At 40.5% G+C, this 24780-nt stretch overlaps 1 protein-coding gene across 5 annotated transcripts in view; it reads right to left on the bottom strand.

Annotated features, from left to right (window-relative positions):
• Positions 1 to 9017: 9017 nt before the first annotated feature.
• TGFBRAP1 (transforming growth factor beta receptor associated protein 1) overlaps positions 9018 to 24780 on the bottom strand; it is a 64955-nt gene continuing 49192 nt past the window's right edge. For all 5 annotated transcript variants that reach the window (XM_005306990.4, XM_042854507.2, XM_042854522.2 and 2 more), the window contains 6 exons: positions 23170 to 23227; positions 21235 to 21378; positions 19883 to 20059; positions 16791 to 16950; positions 15156 to 15589; positions 9018 to 14134 (listed from right to left, as the gene is read on the bottom strand). In XM_005306990.4, coding sequence (XP_005307047.2) covers positions 13961 to 14134; positions 15156 to 15589; positions 16791 to 16950; positions 19883 to 20059; positions 21235 to 21378; positions 23170 to 23227 — 1147 coding nt within the window. In that variant the 3' untranslated portion in view covers positions 9018 to 13960. The remainder of the gene's footprint in view (positions 14135 to 15155; positions 15590 to 16790; positions 16951 to 19882; positions 20060 to 21234; positions 21379 to 23169; positions 23228 to 24780) is intronic.

Genomic DNA, 24780 nt, shown 5'->3' on the forward strand with positions numbered 1-24780 from the left:
AAAAGGCTTTAAGTAAAAGCACTTGATTTTGTGTGATTTATGCCAGCCATATAGCAGAGGGAGGTACTGCATCTCCCTTGGTTTATTTTCTGCTACCACCTTGCAGAGAGTAAAGTTATTGAGCACTTTGGGTTTAGAGAGCCCCGGGTAACAGATTTGGAGGCCACAGCGAGGACAGCTGCGAGGAAGGAGATGGTTGGCATAAACAGTTTGTTTTGTTACAATAGGAATTAGAGGACGGCAGGACAGGATCACTCCCTACACTTCCTGTGTTCTAGCTTGCATGTCAATTGACAGAGCTCAGGTCAGTGATATGGTTGAGAGAGAAATTATACCCAAACAAAAGGGAACTTCTGGAAAGATGGAGACACTCGGCATGGTGTTGGGTAACAGCTTGACTGATTTTGTACAGGAACATGGTAATTATTTTTGGACGCTCAGAGTCTTTATCTGCCCTGGAGCTCTGTAAGCAGTGGGGAAGCTGGGTCCGGGTGTGAATGTGGGTGGCAGCGACAGTATTAGACAAAGAGAGATTTCGGTTGAAGGAGAGGGTGCAAGAGTTAGAAAAAGTGAAAGCCGAATCAGATCCCCTCAGAGTGACCACATTGCCTCAGACAGCATAGCAGCAAGTGTGCCACAGTGAGAGAGAGAGAGAGAGAGAGTGACAGGTTGCAGCAGGAAGTATTTGAGTTGCAGAAGCAGACTTATAGCAGCGAGGTTAAAGCTTTACTGAAGAATCCCAGGATAAGATCCAGGCAGATCATGGGGAAGGTAAAAGACACAGTTGTGCTCTCAGAGCCATGTGGGGAGAGCAGAAGGGAATAGCAGCTGCAATTAGAGGAAGTTGTAGTCTGGGAAGGGTCAATAGGTTAGAGGAAGACCCCGACTTGGTTCCTTCTTATGATGAGGATAGGGATGGTCCCATGAGCTTCCTTTTCCCTTGGGCTCTACTGGGTAGTCCCTGTATACTCCCTTGCATGAAACACTGGCAGAGTTGCAGAAGCCCCCACCCATAGCCTCCATAATAAACACCATAATAAGGAAAATTGGTCCCCAAGGAAGGGTAGCAGGGAAATCACTTGGCCTGTTAAACTGGAGTACAGCTTTGGGATGGCTAGCTAGGGTAGCTGGCATCCCCGGTCTCAATCTGGTGGCTGTGGTGGCTTTGATCAGGGGATACATGATCCCAGAGGATTTTGCAGGGCTCTCTTACACTATCCCTGGCATCGAGAGAGTGGGGTTGTCACCTGCTCTTGCAAATTAATATGCCTGGTGGATTGGCAACCCTAGAAGGTGCCCAAAGGCATACTAATTTGCAAGTGCAGGTGACAATCCCCCCTCTCCTCTCAATGCTAGGATAGGGACAGGGGTACAGATTCCCAGATGCTTGGACCCATGGAGCCCCACTTTTCTTTAGTTTGTTAGATTTGTTGTTGCTGTCTGTACTTTAAGTTTTTGGCTTAGGTTTTCCTTCCTAAGTCATTCTCCTGCCCCCACCCCACATGCTTCTTTCTATATCCCCCTCTCCCCACCATCTGCTTCTTTTCCACATGCACACACTTTCGCTGCTGCTGCTTTGTGTGTGTGTTTTGTTTTAAAGGTTAAGGGAAGTAGTAAATTAACAAAAGAAGGATCAGGCCCAAGATTATTGTTTATTTTCAGGCCAAAACAGGAGGTTCATGGTGTATGTGAAGTTTGAAGGGGGGTGTGTGTATGGACAGAATTTGTTGTTAGATACAGGTGCCACTTATTCCTTGATGAGTACCCAGAGTAAGGCTTGTGGTAGATTTCCGTCCCCTTAACCGGATGACCTTACTAATGGCTCCGATAGTGGTCCACTATTAGGAGGTAAGGGCCTCCCTTGTAAGAGACGGCCCAGTGGTTTTTTGTTTTAGATTTAGCCAATTTTTGTTGTTGTTGCTATCCCTTTACATTGGAACTACTACTATAAGTTTGGGGAAGCAATTGTGTTTTGCCAGAGTTCCCATGGGCTGGAACAATGCCCCTACTTAGTATATGTCATGCCCATGTAGTCAAGATGTGGGATGGGATGCCTGAAAGAGAGTGTAATTTCTTATGTGGATCAGATGCTGATCTGCACTCAGGCCACTGAAGAGAATCTGGAGGTATTGAACAAAGTGTTACAAAAGATGCAGGAAACTGGGTTTAAGGTTAGCCCAAATGTTGCCAGCAGGTAAATTATTTTGGAGCAACCCTTGGACAAGAGGGGGCACCACCATGATCAACAGAAGGTTGAGATGATATTTAAACTACCAACCCCCATGGATGTTGCTGCTCTTAGATCCTTTCTGGGAATGGTTAATTTTTCCCGAGATTTTATTGAGGGGTTTTCAGAAAAAGCAGCCCTGCTGTATGAACTGTTAAAGGAGGGAACAGAACTGGACCGGGGGTCTTAGCAACAGGAAGCCAGGGTCCAGTTAAAGCAAGCCTAAGCCCCAGCCCTAACCCATCCCTGGATGAAAAAATCATTTGTGCTGCAATTGGCAACTACAGAGAGGAGCTGAGTCAGAACCATGGCATGGGCCTCCGACCCATGGCTTATGCCTCTGGGATTCTGAGGTAGAGATGGAATTCACTCCTGTGAAAAGGAGGTTTTGGCACGAGTTTGGTCTTTGCAGCATTGGGACTATCTGGTGAAATTGTCCTGTGCTATTGAAAACTGCCCACTCCCCAGTAAAATATGTACTCACTGGCAAAATTAACAATGGTTATGTACCAACCCCCGTAAGCCCTAAGCAAAGCAGGGCTGATGAATTTGCTGAACCTTAACGGGGTGCTAAAAGCACAGTTAAAAGTTCAAGAGGCCACTCGTGGGGAAAAGGGGGGAGAGGGGGAAAGAGATGAACAAGAACCCACATGGGTCTGAATAGAAGTTTATAAATTTAGCTTAAATATCTAGCAGTACTCTCCCTATCCAGGGAGGAGAGAGGTTTGTTTTGCTTTACATTTTAGATTAGTAACCATGTAAATGCTGAAAGTCTTTGGAGATGATGCACTCCTGAGTGCTGTTTTTGCTGGCCTGGGTGTCGTGATCCTGCTCCTCTGGTGGTGTGAATTCAGAACCTGTGTTCGAGGAATGGGGAAACTTCCTGTGGATGACAGTAGTATACAAAGCAAATGACGCAGTGAAAATTAATGTCAACCTTGATGACCAGAAAAGTTTGGAGCAATGCTGCCACTGCCTCCTGAAAGTGTTTAAACGCCCATGGGACAAAAGTGACTCCTCCCTCGACCCCCCTCCAGATGCTGCAATGTCCATCTGCTGCGGGAAGGGGGGAAAAAGTAATGCCAATGCGGATGGGTGACATTTGCTACTTTTATTTTTAAGTTCTTTCCCCATCTGTAAATGCCTGTGTGTTCATTTATGGACTGACACCCCTAAGCGGACAGCACCAGGGGAAAAACCAATTCACTTTAGGCTGAAATAATACCTTTCACCTCCAAACATTTGGCAGGAAAGTCTAGGGAAGGCACGCTTACAGCTACTGCCACCAGAAGGGGAATGGAAGGTTATCTTGCTCTGCATTTGGAGGGCCTAGTTCTCAAAACTCACTGCTGAGTTTGCAGTGCCAACAAGATCATTTGCTGGGTGTCGGCTGAGAGTGCTGAACGTTCGTTGGATCACAGCTGTGGTGCAACCAGGACTCTTTATGGGGATGACCGCAGCTACGCGAAAGACCCCTTTTTTAAGGAAAAGAAGGTGACCTTCAAGGGGCATTTTTAGCACGGAGGCAGGTGTCCATGCCCCTGCCAATTATTGGGATGGACTATCAATTATTCTGCTTATTGCATTTAGTGCTATGTCTCCTGGTTTATTTCCTGATGCAGCCTTGCAGAAAGTAAAGTTACCGAGAGCTTTAGGTTTAGGGAACCCCGGGAAACACACTGGATTGAAGATGTTCATTACTCTGCACAACAAAACTGCATTCATTTCAGATCCTCACTCCGCACCGAACAGAGTGGCCAATACTAACAGCCCTCACAGCAAACATTACCGTGAGGCAGGTAGAAAAATCAGACCATGTGCCGTGAGTGAGCAGTACAGAGGATTTAAACTCCAAAAGCACCTTTACTTTGTCGCTAAAAATCAAACCGGAACAGCATTTTTAAAATTTCAATTCAATGCACAAGCCACTTGACATAAGAGATGTTTTCAAAACTGAACTGTGGGGATTTATATATACTGCAAATGGTTAAATACCTAAGTCAGGCTGTGGAGAAAATAGTATCTTCCTTTAATTTCTTTGAGGTGAATAGAAAAATGATCATGGTGTGGATACTGTGATGGCAGGAGACCAGGTCAAGGAAAGAAACTCTTGAGATGAACAGCTAACACACATTTAAGAAAACAAAACAAAAAACACAAAAGAAACAGCTTATTTCTGACAGAACATAAAATGGTTTTAGGCATATTCTGATTAATAGCTGCAGATTTCTGAAGGACTGACTGCTGAGAAAGAAATAGAACAGATACAGCAATTTGCCCCAATTTCTCTTAACCTGTCCGCTTCTTACCTCCTTTTCCCCTCTCCACTTTTGATATTGAGTTTAAGTTAATAAGCAAGTAATTTACAGAAAGGATTGATTCTTTTGTTAAAAGTAACTCCCACCTTTCCTATATTTTTCTTCTTCTTCCTATACTACAGACTCTGCCTTTTTCCTCTTATAAAGATGGGATATAGCTGTTTTTGGTGTAGCAAATCCTATTTTGAGTGGCAGGGGTAAGTATATCTAATGCTTCCGAGAGAGGTTAAAACGCACCTACCAAACTGTACAATGAATACCGGGGAGAACTCTCCTCCTTATACGATTAGTTTTAGGCCTTGAAGTACAAGATGCTACTACCATGGTCAAGATTGTCCAGTCCTTTTACATTTTCAGTTTATTATTTTAGAAGCAACATGTTATGTAAAGACACTTAGTTGTTCCTCAATGTATTGCACTTTAATGTTCTCCTAGTCAAGAGCAGAATAGAGTGATGAGTTTTCACAATTCCCTTTAATTAATAAGAGCCTAGAAGCTTTTTAGAAATTGTACCAGCTTTGTAATCTACTATGCAATTCATACCACTCGTATCTTTTTCAATTTCAGCTTTTTGCATTAAGGAAACAAAACTGGACAGTACTCTGGATATTACTTAATATAGCATAATGTTCTATGTTGTTTTTCCTTTGAATAAAATGATCCTTGGTTGTATTTACAATGAGAAGTTTAAACTTTGTATTATATGTAAGGTGTCAGATGGCATACATATAGTGAAGCAATGAATTCTACCATACGGTACAGTTAAAGGAGTAAATCCTAATCCTTCAATGAGTAAATATATAGTCAATCTTATTGGGCTCCATAGTCCAACATTCTCAAGATAACATAAGCAAAGACCAATGATCATGAACGTAGGCATTGCCATACCAGATCAGACAAGTGGTCCATCTAGTCTGGTATCTTGCCTCTGACAGCAGCCAGTAGCAGAAGCTGGCTGCAGAGGAAGAGGTAAAGAAACCATAAAGTAGGGCACAATTCTGAAGAGCCTGTACATAGTCTAAACTTCTAACATGCTCTAATCCAACAGAGGTTAGTTTACGTTCTGAAGTACGAGCTCACACCCCTTCCAATTTTTATCCTATCTAATGTAACCCTGGATGTTCCTATCCATTTAGATGTCCAATCCGTTCTGAATTCTAATAAGATTCTCAAAGATACCTTGAGGCAGTGAGTTTCCAATGTTCAGTACACAAAAAGGAAATATTTTTCTAAATCAGTTCTAGACTTGTTGCCTTGAGTGGGCCCTTGTTCTTTTGTTATGAGAAAGGGTAAAGAAGCCCCTGATTTAGCTCTCACCCTTCAAAGTTTTGTATTCCTCATTTTTCAATAAACTGAGGTCAGTCTCTCATGAGAGAGCCTAAAATAGCCTCAAAATATATTTCACCAGTGATCATGATTTAGTTGCAGCTGTCAATTTTCCTGTACTTCTGTCTTTTTCTTGTTTTGCCCATAGAGAAACATTCAACATGGATTTGCAACTTATGACAATTGTGTTGAGTATTTAAGGCCTTGTCTACAGAAGGAAGTTGCTTTTAAAAGGATAGGCCTTGTCTACACTACAGAGTTTTGTCAACAAAAATCAGCTTTCATTGACAAAACAATGGAAGCGTACACACTACAATCCTCCTTCTGCCGACAAATCTCTCCTGCTTTGCCGACAAAATAAAACCACCTTGACGAGAGGCATAGAACTTTTTGCAACAGTTATATCGACTACGTGTCAGTGTAGACAAGATACTTGGTTGTGTCGCTGTAAATGGCCTCCACAAAGTGTGCCACAATGCCCATCCTGACTGCTCTGGTCAGCAGTTCAAACTTTGCTGTCCTGAAGCAAGGTACACAGGCATCCACCCTTCTCCCTTTAAAGGCTCAGGAATTTTTGAAATTCCACTTCCTGTTTGCTTGGTGTTGCCAGCTCACTTCAAACCTTCTCAGCTGTCCCACTTGGAGCACACCAGAGTTGTTGGATCTGCTGGCGCTGTGGGGAGAGGAAGCTGTGCAGTCCCAGCTGCACTCCAGCTGTAGGAATTTTGATACCTATGGTCAGATTTCTCGTGGCAAGGGAATCAAACAGTCACTCTGGTGCTGCACCGAAGTATAAGGAACTGGATGCCATCCTCAGCAGCGCCCCCATCTCCACCACCAAGAGCCCCACGGATACTTTGGCGGGGCTGGAGACAGCGGACATTGGAATTATTTCCGAGGACAAAATCATGGACAAGGAGATCAAGTTGGAGGATGATGTGGAGCACACAGCAGGGTTGTCCAGTGGCGCAGTGAGTCAGGAACTCTTCTCCACTCCAAAGGGGTCTAGCCAGTCTCACCAGTTGGTGTTGCTCAGTTATATGAGGTAGAACTGTCTTTTGCTTTGTATATGCTAGAAGTGGGTGAAGGGATAGAAACATACAAGACTAGCTGTGTTTGCCTGTGCTTCACATTCCCCTGTGCAGCTAAGCAGTGCTGAGGAACAATGTGTTAATGCACAGTGAGATTTCACAGGAATTCTCCAAAGAGATCTCTAGGGAACTTTACTGGAGGTACTCGCCAATCCTCTGCCAAAGGTTCCTTGGCAGGACTGCTTTGTTCCTTCCCCCGTTGTAGGAAGTTTTCCAGGGTGTGCAGGGACCAATGCGGCACACAGGCAAGCAGCCCAGGGACCCCGTCTGAAGCTGCATGCATGCAGGAGATGCACCCTTGCTTACTCTCAAGAGTGAGATATCAGCTTCAATGACCCTCAGCTGTGGAAAATGGTGGCAGGGTTTACAATATTGTCCCCAGTCACCTTCAGTGAGCCTCTTAAAACACCACCTATACTTCCCCCCCACACACACACACTTTTTGCCTGCACTGTTAGGCTAACGTATTTCAAGTTGCTTCACCAAGCTCATCTCTGCTGTAGATCTATTTAACTAGCCAAATCGGGGATAATATAGCCAGTCAGTCATATAGCACCAGAAGAAGGCCATTAGAATTGCCAATCTGGAATGCTCAACGACTACTTCTATTGAATCAGTCAGGAGATAGGAAGGGAGGAGGCATGGTAAGTAATAAAAACTCCCCTCCCCCGGCCAAAAAACCCAAATTGCCTAGTGTTCAGGAACAAGGAAGCCAATTTATCCAGGATCTAGTGAAAGTTTTGAACATTTCATTTGACCACCTCTTATAAAGGCACAACTGAGCTTCCAATAAGGCAACACTTCACTCATGCGTCTATTCCCTTCGTTTAGCAGTCACATACCAGGGCACATATCCCTCTAGAAAGTAAGTTACAGAAAGTAATTAAAATAATTTATTAAAATCAACATGTTTACATTTGTACATTCCACATACCGCTGGATATGTTCACTGACATACCGAGCAAGAAGTCAAGAGAGCAGAAGAGTAAGTGTGAAGGGTGCCATAGTAGCAAGCCTAATTCAGGGGTACTTTTAGTTGTGTAACTAACCATTAACTTAGGCTAGCTATCTGCTGCATTCTCCCTTTGCAAGTAGCAGCACATTTCATAATCTGTGTTGAGGACATAAAGCTATTAGCTTACAGTTCAGACAATGTTCTACACCAAGGAAACAGTCAGCATTAGTAATTCATAGGTAATAGTAGAACAGGTGACATGAATTAACTCATTATTGCCAATGTATTTTTAACGTTAAATTACGATGTAACTGAATTTAGATCATGCTGATCGATTTAGAATGATCAGACTAAAGCTAACTGGGAAAGAATGAGTGATTGTATTATTGTAGAGAACAATGAAAACTTATCAACAGAGTGACAACTTTTTAAATAATTACTCATGGTAAAATGTACAGAAAGACTGATAAAACATTTTGTTGTAAAGTCTGAGCCTTGGTTCAGAGTTAAGCTTTCATATAAGAATGTATAATGAAAGTATTAAACTGCTTTTATGCACATATTCCCACCCCGGTAGGATCAAAGATACCAGTCTCATAATAATGATGCATAATGAAAACTGATATTTTAATGACCCCAAGAGAGACATGGCTGAGGATGCATCTAAAGCTCTTAAGGTTACAATCCAGAACTTTCAGTGTGCTGTAGCAGTGACCACATGGGATGTGAACACGTGGGCTGTAGCGTCACATTTTGAGGCCTTGTCTACACTTACAGTGTTCAGCAAAGATGCTACCTACGCCAATGGGAAAGCTTCTCCCGGCAGCATACGTACTCCACCTCCCCAAGAAGCGGTAGCTATATTGACAACAACCCTCCTGTTGACACAGCGCTGTCTTCACCAGGAGTTCGGTTAGTATAACTGTGTCACTCAAGGTTGTGGATTTCCACACCCCTCAGAATACAGTTATATCAATATAAGTTTGTAGTGTAGATCAGGGTTGACTTGCAGAGCAGTAACTTGCTGTATAAACACGCCCTTAGTGAAATGTGACATAAACCCCTCCACAAAATAAAGTTTTGGAGAGAGACACTTCAAGGAGCATAAAAATCTCATATCATAAACTTTATGTACAGTACATAAAAAGTAATAGTCTCAAACACATGGGTATGGAATTTATCAAGAATATTCTTGTAGTACAGTCAAGTTGTGTGACAATTTATTGACAGATGAAAGAGGACAACGGATTGAAATCCTTTACAGGCATAATTTGGACTGTTCACTGCTGTTTCTAGTTCTAATTTGAGCAGAACACTGGATTCTGAAGTGCTGTTTTTGTTTTATCAATTATTTTCCTCCTCCTTTTTGCTTCAGACAGGGAGGAAAGCAGACAGTAAATCAGGATAAGACAACGCCATCAGGTTTTTTGGGGGGGAAGCAGAGAAAAGTTATCCTTTCTAACCAGGACAAATGTGGACACATTAGCCAAAGTAGGTGACTAAAGGAGAGCCTCCCTAACAGAGAGTTACCTGAAATTCTAGGCCAACATTCAGGGCAGGTTTATACTACAGGGAAAAGGCTATCTCAGCTATGCAATTTGAGTTACGTTAGAAGCGGTACAGAAAGCTATGAGCTGGGTGCTGAAGCAAAAAGGAAACTCAACCGGAGAAGTTTGTTTCATGTTGATAACAGCTATCATACGAATCTGAAATTGTTGGGACAACACAGGATGGAAAGAAGATTCAACTCCTCTAGCAGTGCTGAACAGTATCATTGTTACAATGCTGTGTTTTATATTCTATGCTGAAATTTTGATTGGGAAGCTTAACAAAGATGTAATATACTAGAGAGGCTTGCTCTTGATGACAGAAGTGTTTTGAACTGATTTCAGAACCAGCAATGATTGAATAAATTGCTAGAACAGTGGCAGAGAGCCTGCAAGACAGCTGATGTGAAAGCACGCACACTGAGGGAATAGTGTCTCAAAGGCAAAAATAAACCAGAAAAATGGAACTTCCAAGTCATAGCTGGTGTCATTTCTTATCTAAGTTGTCAGCAGGGCTGCTGACACCAACCATCTCTACTGAATCCCTCGCAGAGGCAGTAAACAAAGACCCAACATGTTCTTTATGATAGAAAGTGTTACTAGCTAAAACAGAGAAGTTCCAACCTGCCCTGAATATATATGGTTAGCAGGAGGCACTCCATGCTGAAATCACTGCTGCTGCTATTAATATTAGACAGGGTTAAAAACAGAGGTAAAAGGCAGAAATAATGAGAGAAAGGAAGAAGAAGTGGCTGTAGCCCACAAAAGCTTATGCTCTAATAAATTAGTCAGTCTCTAAGGTGCCACAAGTACTCCTGTTCTTTTAATGAGAGAAAGATTAGGCATGGAGAGGGGCACACACACACGGCATCTTTCTGCAGTTTTTTTTTTTTTTTTTTTTTTAAATCCACACTTGTTAGTTTCTCTTTGACATTTTGCTTCAAAGATCTTAAAAAGGGTGGCCAGCGAGGCAGACAGTTAATGATAAAATGTTTTCAACCTTCCCACATTACTCCAAAACTTCTCCAGGGAAAGTCGCTCTTTAAGCAGAGTCATTAAAGATCTTAGTCAGCCATGTTCTGTCACTGTCCTCTGTGGAACCTGGATTTATCTTTGGATCACTTTCATTGGAAATTTTAGCAAATTTCCAAACATAGGTTATACATAGTTTAGTGATGCTGCATTAATGTACTGATTTCTACAAAATTTGAATTTAATTGGAGGTAAAGTCTCAAAGTGGATGACAATAGCAGATATGGAAAAGTTGCAGAATATGATGCTGTAACTGAAGAGGTTTTGAAACAAATACCTTGCAAATTGCTCTAGAATTAGAAGTTTAATTATGGTCTTTGTGCCAGAAGCAGTAGTCCCACAAACCTGCTAATTTATTTTTTGCACATAACTGAGTTGTTTTGAGACAAATTAATTTATACTGCTTAATTTTGCCATCAGGCTTCCTGTCAAATAAAAGTGTTTCTCTAAATTTTAGAATTGTATTCAAAATGTGCAGAGCTGTAGTTAATATACTGAAAGCAGTAAGTGATATAGAAGTTGAAATTCCAGCAGCAATATATTGTTTCTCTTTCCCCTTCCCTCCCCTCCCCCAAGATTACACTTGAGATAAAAACTTAAGCCTCTTTTTTGCCCATTATCCTTCCAGTTCAGGTTAGATTATGTTATTCTACGCTATCCATTTTTGTATACCTTTTAACATTGCCTTGCATGTGTGCTATAGCTGAATTTGAATTTGTTTTAGATGAATTACAGCTTATGTTTAGATAACATTAAATATGTTAACAGAAAAACTAATATTTGGTCTTATTCACATGTAAACTTAGTTAAGGTGTTTTACCACGAATTTGCCCTTAGCCAGGTATTGTAAGTCCCCACTTCTTGAAACTGAGTGTGAAACATCTGGATTTCACATTCTGTCTGGATAGTAACCTTACTTTAAAAAAAAAATATTTTCTTTTATTAGTTAAGACATCTTTATGAAAACAAAATTAGTGTACTGCGGGTGATATTTTTATATAATGCCTGTTTCCCAATAGGATATATAAAGCATTTCTTACAAATTCCATGCTATTGCCCACATCAAAAACCATCTATATTCAAATCTTTATAGAAGATAACACTGGTTGTGATTTCCTCACATCAGTACTCCTTGAGTTACAGGATTTTGGTTTTATTATTTTTTTCAACAATATTTTGTTTACATTACCAACCTCTGAACTTATTTTAATTTATCTGTGTTGACCATATTGATTTATGATACCCCATTCAAAAAGTAGTTTTGTCTGGGTTGCGGTACTGCTACCCTTACTTTTGCACTGCTGCTGGCAGCAGCACTGCCTTCAGAGGTGGGCAGCTGGAGAGCAGCGGCTGCTGGCCAGGAGCCCAGCTCTGAAGGCAGAGCCACCACCAGTACCAACACAGAGTAAGGATAGCATGGTATGGTATTGCCACCATTACTTCTGCGCTGCTGACTGCAGAGCTGGGCCTTCAGTCTGCAGCCGCCACTCTCCAGCCACCCAGCTCTGAAGGCAGCAGCGCAGAAGTGAGGGTGGCATGGTATGGTATTGCCTCCCTTACTTCTGCGCTGCTGCTGGTGGGGTGTGGCCTTCAGAGCTGGGCGCCCGGCCAACAGTCACCGCTTTCCAGTCACCCAGCTCTGAAGGCAGCGCAGAAGTAAGGGTGGCAATACCGCGAACCCCTTAAAATAACTTTGTGACCCCCTCTGTAATTCCCTTTTGGGTCAGGACCCCCAGTTTGAGAAACACTGGTCTTCTCCGTGAAATCTGTATAGTATAGAGTGAAAGCACACAAAAGACCAAATTTCATGGTCGGAGAATAGATTTCACGTTTGGTGACATTTTCATGGCTGTGAATTTGGTAGGGCCCTAGATATTGTGCAGATACACTTTGTGCTGAAAATCTCAACTGACTCAACCTGAAAATTTAGAGGAGTCATACCAACTATTTCAACCATGTATCATTCAAGAATCTAATACTTATTACAGCTTGATTTCTTCTTTGGCTTAAGGAATTAAAGTTTTAAAAATATGTTTATACATAATCCTCTTATGTTTAGTGAAATTGCCTCCTTCAACTCTCAGGCTCCTTACAAAATTTGGTTAAACAGTATCTTGAAGAGTTCACAGGATCAGTAAATATTTTTTAAATTATTATAGAAAAAGCGTTAGCTGAAGAGCTCTGTGGAAGCTCGAACGCTTGTCTCTCTCATTGACAGAAGTTGATCCAATAAAAGATGTTGCCTCACCCATCTTGTCTCTTAAACAGAACACTTCAGAATTTATAGAGCATTTACTAAATCATACCAAATTCACTAGCACCTGGGGGTGTCATTACTGATTTCGTTATGACCTCTCCTCCCCTTTCCATCTAGGTCCTAGATCTCACACAGGGATCCCAAAGCACTGACCCTTACTATTGCAAGGAGTCCCACTGAAGTCTCTGCTTGCTGTCAAAGTTATATTACAGCAGACATTTATAATGTAACCCATACTCTTGACATCATTGGTTACATGTTTATCCTCCAAGGACATTCAATAATAAAACCAATTTATTCAACTGTATTTACAGTATATTTGCATATTAATAAATAAGTCCATATTAAAAATTATTGAAGCCTCTTTCCCCAACAAAAAAGTGACTAGGGTCTAACTAGACTGTATCAGACAGCTTCATTATGACTGGGTTTTTCAAATACAGATGTGTGACTGTATGAGGCCATCAGTTTCCACTGAGTTTATTACTTTAGACACAGCAAAACAGTAGAAACTAGCAACAGGACAGTACTTAAATTTGTTTTATGACAACAATACAGCAGAACGTGGCGGCGGGGTGGGCCAGGGGAGACAAAAAGTGCATCAAAAGCCAACAATTTGTAGCGCACAGAACAAGTTCATAATGTGATCCTGTGGAACAGATTTCAGCAGAAATGAGGACATGCTGCAGCTAACAATCGATATGCATTTTTTTCTTGAGAATAAGCTGCATCATGCCAGTCTCTTCTCTACATGGCTACAACACTGTATAGTCTCTTCATAAAGCATTCTAGAGACAGACAATATCCGACTCCTGAATAAAAGGGTCTCTCCCCGCCACACCATGTTTATAAGCAACACATTCAGTGCAAATTTAAGTTTCCTTAAAAAACATTAGTCTGCCCCGTATTCATCCTTTCTCTGAAGAAAAGGCTTATTTTCTTTCAGAAGGTTGATTTTTTTATTACTATACACAGAAGAGCCTACTCTTGCGTGTCTCTATTTCTGATGGTTAATATTTTCTTTGCTGTCTACATTCATAAAGATCAGCAGATAAGTGGCCATATTTCACATTTATTGAAATCTTCCCATTAGCCCCAGGATAATCTCTTCATCTTGATTTATTGTTAAAGTAGCTGCACTTGGTTCTTTATCCAGCACGCTTTCCAAGAAGTAAGTCATGGAAACTAGTGCAACCTGGAACATACTTCAAGTTTGACTGTGATTGGTCATGTTCGGATTCATGAGTCTCTTTGCAGCACAATGGGTGTGAACCATACCACCATTTGGGTATCTCACGAATGCAGGCTCACAGAAAGGACTTTGGCACACCTGGCAGAGCTTTTTGTCCGAAAGAATAATTGGGCTTCCTTTTAGTTTAACCTATAAATAGGAGAAAAAACCATGAATCCAATATCACTGCAAATTAGGAAGGGAAGTAGAACAACATAACAAATCAGGTTGTTTATAAGACAACAGTGTCCATTAAAGCTTTTTACATTACAGCTACATTAGCTGAACTGTACTGAGTGGAAAGACCTGGGTCACTTGATTGGAATTTATAAAGCCCAATTACATGGATTATTTAAATTAACTTGGACTAATTTTGCATATTAACAGCAGTTTTTTGTAACTATTCCATGTTTCCTCCTAATTAATACTTAAAAAAAAGGCACTTGGGAAGTGTCAGAATTTGAATCAAGTAACTATGTGGAATGTATAGCAAGTTTTGCAAGTGTATGTTACTCAGTTTCCCCGGAGATGTATTAGCCCATGGATTCTTGTCTCAATCAGATTCTGTAGGTCAATTTGTTAACTCTCTCAATTGAATGGACATAACACTTCCAATTTGCTCTTAAGTAATATAACTAAGCAGGGATGGAAGGTGGTTTCTCAAGTGAACATTGTGCTTACAGAAGTGATCCAGTAGGCTTGAGTTGGGGTGAGTGCCGTGCAAATGTTACCACGCAACTCTATCCAATACATCTCAATCCTGATTAGAGTTCTGAGTTTCTCAAGGAGAGCATGCTAATCATGAAACTAAACACAAAAGGTGGTAAGATGTGCACAACACATGCATTAGTCTGGGAACACCAAATTCTTTCACTTGCAACCTAAACAAAGTACACTAAGCTAGCCACTACTCTACCCAGGCCCAACACCATCCCCTTTTAAAGGGAAAAGGAAATTATTTGTCACAATTTTTGAAATTTAACCCTGGGTAGAGTTGGGCAGTTATCAGAACTGTCCTGAGAACTGGAGGTACAATCAGAGAAAAAATAATTTTGGATAACTGAAGAGAACTAAGGGAAGGGTTTTTCCCCCCTCAGGAATCAACTACCTTAATTTATAGAAAAATAAAAAAAATGTATTTGAATTATAACAAAGCAAGCAATACACCCACCTTGTCATGTTTATAGATTAAGTTTTCAGCTTTTGCTAACCCAAGTGTAATTTGAGTCATTCTTTTTGTATGAATGTTTTCCCTCATTGCTCTTGTCAGGAATGGGGAGAGGAGCTGTACTGACCAGCTGTCAGGCACAAGCTGTAAGACACGGGCTGCATCAAATTCAGCAGCATGATTATTCAAGAGATCGACAGCAGCCATGACCAGTTCACAGTCCGAAGAGCCTGGATTTAGATAAACCAAGAGCAACATATGGAAAAGCCTTTGCCTGTATGGTAGATCTTTACTCTCAGAGCTCCATATGCAGTAATCTTCAGCAGCAGAAAAGTCCTTTAATTCATGGACTAGGATATGTAAAGCTTTGTCATGTTCTTCCAATTTCCCATACAGTATTGCCCTTTCCATATGAAGATCTGTCCCCTTGATTTTATCTGTCGAAAGAGAATCAATTTAAGACAGTGCTCTGTTCAATAAAGGGCATTATTTGCTGCCCCAGAAGGAATCAAAACTTAAGGGAAAAAACAAATGGCAAAATACAGCTATCTAGGTGACAAAAGGCAGTGTTATTCCATGTACTTTATCTGAAAATAAGTATATTTTCTATAAATCTACCTTGTGGGCTCAGTGTACTTCAGTCCATATTGTGAACTGTGAAAAGCACAAGAAGTCAGTACATTTCTCAGCCTCCCTTCAAATTCTGGAATCTTTCAAGTCCAAAAAGAACACAGTATGTTGAGCAAATGTCCCTTTTATGAAAGAGAGATCATACAAATACTAATCCCAGAACTGTGTTCCAGCTGCCAAAACATTAAGTGTTAACACCTGTCAGAGAAGGGGGATAATTTAATCCATCTATAAATCTCCTGTTAAGGAGGGAAATCTTAATTTTCAGCAAATGTATTTACAATAAGTAGGTGCAGCACAACTGCAGAAATTTAACATAAACACAAGTAATTTCCTTCCAAAATATGCTGCTTTATTTTCAGTTGGGAAAACACTAGTGTGCATTTCGAACCTCCACATATGAGTAAGCCAAAAGGTGGTTAAGCCTACCTTTAGTTCACTACCAATTTATTCCATGTTCATGTAAAATTCTGAAATAGCAATTCAGTGTTTCCAATTTTAGGTATTGCAAAAGTTAGCAGCTCTTTGCTCTGAAATGTAAGATTTTAAAGGGGATTGTTTATACATTACTACCTTTACCATTGGTTAGGCTTTAACCTACACATTAACATCTTCAGTGACTGGCACTGTCATATTTGTCCGCTAAATGCCAGGTGCACGTATGGTGCAACATAAAAAGAGATCTCTCAGGTTGACAAGGAGTGACTAGGGTATGTAATTTCAGTTGCTATTAAAACAGTAACAGCCAGTTCAGTGTATTGGTAAGCAGACTGAGCTCAAATATTCTATTTTTGTTTTAGGTTCATGAGCAGAGTCAGTTTGGTGGCACTGGAAACCACAATGCTTTTCCCATGTAACAGTTATAGCACAGATAAAGGCAATAAAAGTTTCCCTCCCCTCAGTGGGCCTCAAACCTGTTCCATCTCCACACCTACCCAGGTCTCAGCAGAAGCTGTCAAAGGAGAATATTGTCTTTCATTTATAACAGGGTAAAAGTACTTATCTTACCTAAAATGAAATGAATTCTATAAAAGTCAGATTTCTGAAGAAGACTGCGTAGCTTAGTCTGTGTTTCAGTCAATTCTGCACAATTGTCTGTGGTCACAGATTTTAGTTGCAGCACTGCCTCCAAATACAACACAGCTAAGTGGGTATGATACTTTTCCTTCTGCAGGCATAAAGGACAAGATTAATTCAATATGTACAAAAATGCAATTACAAGACAAAGACAACCCACTCACCCCAAATTAAACAGTGATTAGTCTTCGCAGGATATTTAGTGCAAGTACACTGACGTGTGCAGTAAATATTGCCCAATAAATTGAACATTTTTTTAATCTTATAGACTGTGCTCTCCAGAAGATTTTAGTAAGTTCTGAAGCCTTTTGTCCCTTCAATCAATGATTCTTCTAGTCCTGTATACTATCTGATGGTTGATTGGTCCATTAGAGCAGAAACTGAGTCTATATTCCTTATATGTATCCTAATATTACAGCAGATATTCCTGTTATATAAAGTGTCAAATCCTTATTTTACTCCTACTGAGGTCTTGGCCTCAATGGTTTCTTGCAACAATGAGCTCCACAGGTGAGTTGTGGTGTATAAAAACTTATCAGTTTCATTTTTGCTGCCTTCCAATTTCATTGGGCAACCCTTGGTCTAGTACTTAGAGTATGAAAAAGAGCACCTGACCTTCTTGATAACAGTTTTAACGTGTCCTTCTGTCACGTCCTTTTATATCTCCCTCCTCTGTAATTGAACAGTTTTAATCTAATTAGTTTCTCTTCATTTTTAAGTCTGTTCACTGGACCTTTTCCATTTCTATGATATACTTTTGGAGGTAAGGCCACCAGAATCGGATAAAGTACTTAATCTGAGGGTATGCCACAGTTTATATAATGGCATAACATTTTCAGCATTACTCACTATACCCTACATAGTAAAATTTAAGTCTGATCATTTTTAAACCACCATTACTGAGGAAAGGTTTTCACTGAAAAGGTCCACAATGACTCTTAGGACTGAGTGGCAATAATTAATTTAGAACCCAGAGTATATGAGTAGTTCAAATGGTTTCTTCTCACGTGCATACCTGTGCATTATCTCAAACTATGTAATATAACAGAGTCAGTAATCTGGTGATAGTGGTTTACCTAGAAATAGTCAGGACATCAGTTGAATGCCACTGCTTCATGGAAACAAGTATGCTCATTAGCATGGTCAGGGCTGCCTCCACTGCAGGATTTTAGTCAATGGTGGGAAGAGGAAACCACCACCTTATTCCAAGAATGCAAAGTTTTGTTAACAGTTCAAGTTGGGGAATTAGGCACCCGAAGTCCTGGTCTCCCCCCCCCAATCATTGCTTTGCTTTGTTATGTGGGTCAAATCAAATCACTTTCCTTTTGTGTCTCAGTGTAACACCAATTACCTGCCTCAGGAGGTTTTGCTTCACTTTTAAGATCTGTTGTATAGTGCTGCTGTGTACTGATAAAAGGCTACTGTGTTCCAATCTGAGGGCTGTTGGATGTCAGTGCTGGGTAAACTATTCCTGTATATGCAATTTCTAAAGTGCTTTGTGATCTTACAAGGGTGCTAAATGACTTAAGTTGTGTTCCTCCAGCTCTTTACACAGGGATTGAAGAACATAGAATATCAGGGTTGGAAGGGACCTCAGGAGGTCATCTAGTCCAACCCCCTGCTCAAAGCAGGACCAATCCCCAATTTTTGCCCCAGATCCCTAAATGGCTTCCTCAAGGATTGAACTCACAACCCTGGGTTTACCAGGCCAATGCTCAAACCACTGAGCTATCCTTTCCACCCATGCCTGCCTCTGAAATATTGAAACTGTGAAGTTAAAAGAAACACCATCAAAGCGTAACAAGATTAGCAATTATTGCTCAACCATTGTTTTTTTATGACCTTGCCTACAGTAGAATGTTTTAGATCTTTAATTCCCTCTGGTTGCAAGTTTACTGGTGGAAGCACACACAAGCTCAGGCCAGCTGAGGTGTGTTTAGCACCATGATGTTTAACTCTTGTGGTAAAAACACTTAAACCTGTCCACAATACAGTTTCCACTGGTGCAGGTGTACCAATTGGAATTAAAGAGTTTTAAAAAAAAATATCTTCGTAGACAACTTTCCCTCCAGTCTGGTCTGTATGTTACTTATTAAAGTAATGAACTCCTTGCAACAGGAAACGTATCTGTTTATTCACCATTCTTCATGTCTACTGCACTATGCACATGAATAGCATCATATAAGTAATAAATAAGGCTACGATTTTGTCACAGAGGTTGCAGAAGTCATGGAATCTGTGAGTTCCAAAGACCCCTGTGACCTCAGCCCACGGGTCTGGCTGCCGCCTGCGATAGAGGGACCCCTGGAGCTCCCTGCCACCATGGGAGGTAGGGGGACCCCAGAGCTTCCCGCTGCTGCAGGCACCGAGGGGCTCTTTGCTGCGGGCGCGGGACCCTACAGCTCCTGGCTGGGCCCCCGCAGCTCCAAGCCATGTGGGAAGGGGGACCTTGGAGCTCCAAGGCCCCACAGGTGCTGGGGGGCCCTGGAGTTCCCAAGGGCTCCCCATTTTGTCATGGATATTTTTAGTAAAAGTCAGGGACAAGTCATGGGCTTCTATGAATTTTCTTTATTGTCCGTGACCTGTCCCTGACTTTTACTAAAAATATCCGTGACAAAGTCTTAGCCTTAGTAATAGATGGCACTTCCATAGCTCCTTCCATCTGAAGATTTCAAAGTACTTCCCATAAATGATTTAAGCCTCACCAATGAGGCAGGAAAGCATACCTTGTCCAGAGATGGAGAAAGTGTCAGAGAGGTTAAGTGACTTGCACAATATTACAGAAGCATAATGTTGCAGAACTGGGAATGGAAGCCAGATCTCCTTATTCCCATGGTTACACTCTAGTCATAAGATCATCTTCTCTTTCTCTACCTTCTGGGTAAACTTAAAACCCATTGTACAAAATGTTCTAATTTGCCAAGAAACACTTAAGTCTAATTGTCTACTTCAGGCTCTCCATTTGAGGTATCCCAGCTTGTACACTGAATCAACCTTTTTTGTGGTATTTCTGAAGAGCTTACCTCTATTTTTCTATCCAAGACTAGGTACTCCAGATATTTAACAAGTGACTTGGGGTATTTGTTAAGGCAGTTCATGACGTTATCTGGATTAAAGCTGTTTTTCCCCTGGTCTTCCAAAGGCCTTTTCGTAAAAATCTGGTCTTCCAAAGGCCTTTTCGTAAAAATCTGTACTCCAACCTATGACAAGTTAGTTGCATTGAGGAAGTCAGACGACATCTTTATTTTTTGTTTTAAGCATTCACTTTTTTGTTAATGATTAAATTAAGAAATCAAATACAAAATATCCAGAACACAGACTATGCAAAAATAATGGATTAACAAAACATACTGAACTGGGCTGCTCAGTCACTGCTTCTTGATGCATCATATACCTACTGCCCCAATTCAGAGTCGATACATTGCCTAGTTTGTAAGCCTTTTGTGGTAAGGACCTTTTCAAACAAATACTTTTCATTCCAGGACATGAACGTGAGAGAAGCATAATAAAATATTAAATACCACAAAGGACAAGGCAAAAAAGGAAGAGTCAAAGGTCAGAATGTCAGCTCAGATTTTCAACCTTATCTCTGGATTCCTTTAAGTAAAGGTAATTAAAAAGCTTTTATAATGGCTACAATCAACAAGATTTACTAATTGTGGCATTAAATACCATGCTTCTGATACTATGACAGTACAGATCCAGGAGGCTGGTTTCAGTATCAGTTAAGTCTACATGCTAAATAGTAGATGGAACAACAATGCCTTAATTCAGAAATAACTAGAACCTATTTAGATGGTAAATTCCATGGGACAAAGGCTGCGACTTGTGCATTTTCTAGCACAAGCACTCAGTTGGCATTTAGACTGGAGTACTAAATACTCGTGGATATTACAGAAATGATGCACTTGGATTTTGGTAGGTAAAGAGCATAAGCCATCTAACTCCTGAAGCAGCATAGATGTTGCCAAGAGAAAAAGGTTGCTTACCCCACTTTCCCACACACGTCACCACTTCTGCAGCCCTTTAGAGCAATGGAATACTACCAGTACTGAACTACTAACATGAGACATCAGCTTGTGTTTTAATCTTCAAACACACAAAAAAATCCTTATTAATATGAAGCAAAACTCCAATACAAATCCCCTTTAGCATGCAAAATGTCATTTCTTCCATTATTTAAGATGACAGCTTAATATTGTTTTTAAATCTATTGTTCACAGTAGACATCTGCAAATTCTGAAATGAAGCACTTTCATCAAACAAATTAGATCAGCGATAGTTAAGACTGAAAGATTTAGAGGGGTGGGAAACATGAAAGGGAAGAAATTTTTTTCTATAACTTTTTTTTTTAAGAAGGGATACAATCACAAACCTCCTCACTTTTCTGTAAAACCCATTCAGCATACTTCCACACTAGTTCTTGGTCTGAGCAGAAGGTAAGGAAGTCTACTATATATTCATAGAGGTCCGAACGTGTAGAATCTTGAACATCTCCATTAACTATTTTCACCCATAACTGAAACAGAAAAAGTGTAGAAGAATTAAACTTCTTAAGAGTTTGCCTTTAATATACTTAAAATCTTATACCAAGTCTACTGCTCAATTAAAAAATTACAGCAACATTATTACAATTGCACATCTTTCCCTGGTTGTTGGTTCCTATTGAGATCAGTGCATGCACATGCGCACTCTCTCTCTCTCATCCCTTATCCTAGTCCCTAAAGGTTAGAGATTAGCTTAAATCCTGGAGCACGGAGGTTTAATATTCCTTTAACATTTGTTAGCACTAACTCTGGATATCCCTTTTTGAATGTTGCTAAAGTTCTTGGCCTCAGTGACTTGCACAGTCTAATTATATGCAAGGAAATATTTTTTCACAGTATCAGTTTGGAATTTGCTCTCTTTGCTCTAAAGTTACATTCAGCTTCTGGTTTCTACTTGAATCCTGCTCTTAATATTCTAGCACAGGTTCAAAATAGCTTAATCAGACAGCAATTTAGTAAAAACAACCTTATTTTCTTTAATGCTCATTTTGTTCCTAAATGCAGAACTTGCCGAAGTGTATTAGTTTGCCTAGCAGCTGCAATCAACTTACCACATTTACAGGAGTTCATACAAGTTTGTCAGAACCAGGCTAAGTAGCTGGCAGACACTATTTCATGGGAATCGGGGTGCTGGAATAATTTTTATAGTGGGGGTGCTAAGAGCCATTTAACCAAACTGTAAACCATGTACACCTCTACTCCGATATATCACGACCCGATATAACACGAATTCGTAAAGCAGCGCTCTGTGGGGGCGGGGCTGCATGCTCCGGAGGATCAAAGCAAGTTCAATATAACGCGGTTTCACCTATAACACAGTAAGATATTTTGGCTCCCGAGGACAGCGTTATACCGGGGTAGAGGTGTATATAATGGCAATCACTTCAAGCCAGGGGGTGTGGCAGCACCCCCAGTGCCAGCACCTATCAGGTGCATTACTGGGTTCAGAAGTTATCTGCTGAATGATTTTGCTCACCCTACACCACCTCATTTCTGCACCAAGGACCTGACCAGTCTTACCATTAACTTTAATGGGCATTGATTGAGACCCTGAAGAAGGGATTAAACCCTTATAGGAAATACCAGAACATAGGAAAAAACTTCTTAAATGAATAAATATGGCTGTGAAATATTGGAACGTTTTTTGTTGATGCACAATTAAACACCACAGCATATCCAGAGGCTGCTTTTCCGCCCAGGATCACTCAGGTGACTACCTGCCTCATTTACTTAGTCAAATATATGTAAGTCAAAGTTTATTTAAATCTAGGAAACAACCATATCCCAAGAAAACAGAAAAACACAAGCTACTTAAGACATCTTTACAATCTACTGAAGGGACTATCTTCTAAAGAAATTACCAAGATAGTTCTTCAGTATGAGAGGTTCCTGTTAGAGACTGAGAACATTTTAATGCTTCTAGCTGAAGATGCACAGATATGATCACAACAGTAACTAGGGTAAGTACACACACTTGGGATTTTTATGTCCATTAAAACCCATCATAATTCTGGCTAAGAATTAAGGTATAAAAGTTTATCTTGAAAATATTTTTTTTAGTAATCACTTATGTGACTTTGTATTTCTCTAACATTTTAACCAGTCTGAGGAATTAGGTTTTAAGAGAAAGTTCATCCTGCTGTGGATATATGCCACATTTTGAAATTAGAAGTTAGACAGACACATTTCCAGGGTGGTTTATGAAGGAACTAACAAAAGCTTTATTATACCATCTTGATTAAATACTGATTTGTCATTCTAACCTGAAGTGCTGCAGCATCTTGACCATTGTAGTGATACAGGAGTCCAAGTGCAAAATACCTGTATTTTAAAAAATGTATGAACATTTAAGTTCTTAGATCCTCTTCATCACTTTAAATATGGTACAAATTGCAAAGGATAAAGAGCAGTGGTTTATTGTCTTCATACATGTCATGCTTTCCTTCATTTTAGAATTCACCTATCCACAAAGTTCTATATTAAGTATCAGTGGAGCAATTCTAATTCATTAACAGCTGCTGGTCAACCAAAATCTCTTTTTTACACTATAGTATTTATAAAACTCTACCTCCTCTTTAAAAAACAAATCTGATTTTCTTTACTGCAATGTAGATTAGTGTCAAGACACAGCAATACGCAGTTCAGAACAAGAGTCTCCCCATGTTATAAAATTTGTTCTACTATAGTATGGCTCTCCATTGTTTCCATTATAATGCCTATTTCCGTGGGTTTAAAATTCTGCCTTTCATATTTATTCCAACTAAAATTAGTCATGTAAAGTCTTTGTCATCAAGTGGATTTGTTGGACAATTGAAACAGTAAAACACTCTTAAATCCAATGAAAATCACAACTGAGACTTCCAGTCCAGCCTATCCTATATTATACTATTGTGCAATATATTTTTGGATGTCTGAGAGGGAAAAAAAAAATAGAGAAAGGTGCAGACATTGCTTAAAGTTAGTTTTCACACTTATGGGTACATTTACTGTATACAGTTTTCTGAACAGTGATGAATGTCAAGCACTTGAGTCTCTACTTTTTTATTCTCTTCTGGGTCCTTCCCCCTTCTAAGGTATTCCAAAATAAACCCCTTTGGGGCTCTCATAACTGTTCTTCCTTTCTCAATTCAGTGGAAGCACCAGCAGGAAAACCAATATCAGATTTCAGAATTCAAACATGAAGTTTCTGACCAGTGAATAAACTAGTAGTTTTAAAGTTAACTACTAAATAATGTAACTATAGATTTAATTAGAATTCAACTTAAAAGTAGTTCTGTTCATGTACTAAGGTGTCTTTTCTCCCAGCGCAAGACATCTCAACAACAAAGAAACATTTTATTCTTATCATTCCGCTTTTAATTGTCACACTGTCTCTCAGATTACAAAGGGTCATACCAGTCACTCTATCATTTGTTCAATACTGTATAAGTCATTTAGTTTTAACTACTACTTAGGGTTGCCAGGTGTTCGGTTTTCGACCGGAACGCCCGTTCGAAAAGAGGCACTGCTGACCCGGGGCTAAGACAGGCTCCCTGTCTGCCCTAGTTCTGTGTGGCCCCTGGGAGCGGCCACCAGGTCCCTAGAGGCTGCAAAGACCTGGCGGCCGCTTCCTGAGAGCCTCGGTAAGCGCTGCTGGGAACCTGGACCCCTCCCACACACCTAACCCCCTGTCCCAGCCTGGAGCCCCTTCTGCGCCCCAACCCTCTGCCCCAGTCCGGTGAAAGTGAGTGAGGGTGGGGAAGAGTGAGCGACGGAAGGAGGGAGGAATGGAGCGAGCAGGGGCAGGGCCTTGAAGGGAAAGGGGTGTTCGCTTGTGTTATTAGAAAGTTGGCAACCCTACTACTACTACAAATTATCAAATAACAGCTGAGGTC

Source organism: Chrysemys picta, chromosome 1, assembly GCF_011386835.1.
Source record: "Chrysemys picta bellii isolate R12L10 chromosome 1, ASM1138683v2, whole genome shotgun sequence".
Lineage (NCBI taxonomy): Eukaryota > Metazoa > Chordata > Testudines > Emydidae > Chrysemys > Chrysemys picta.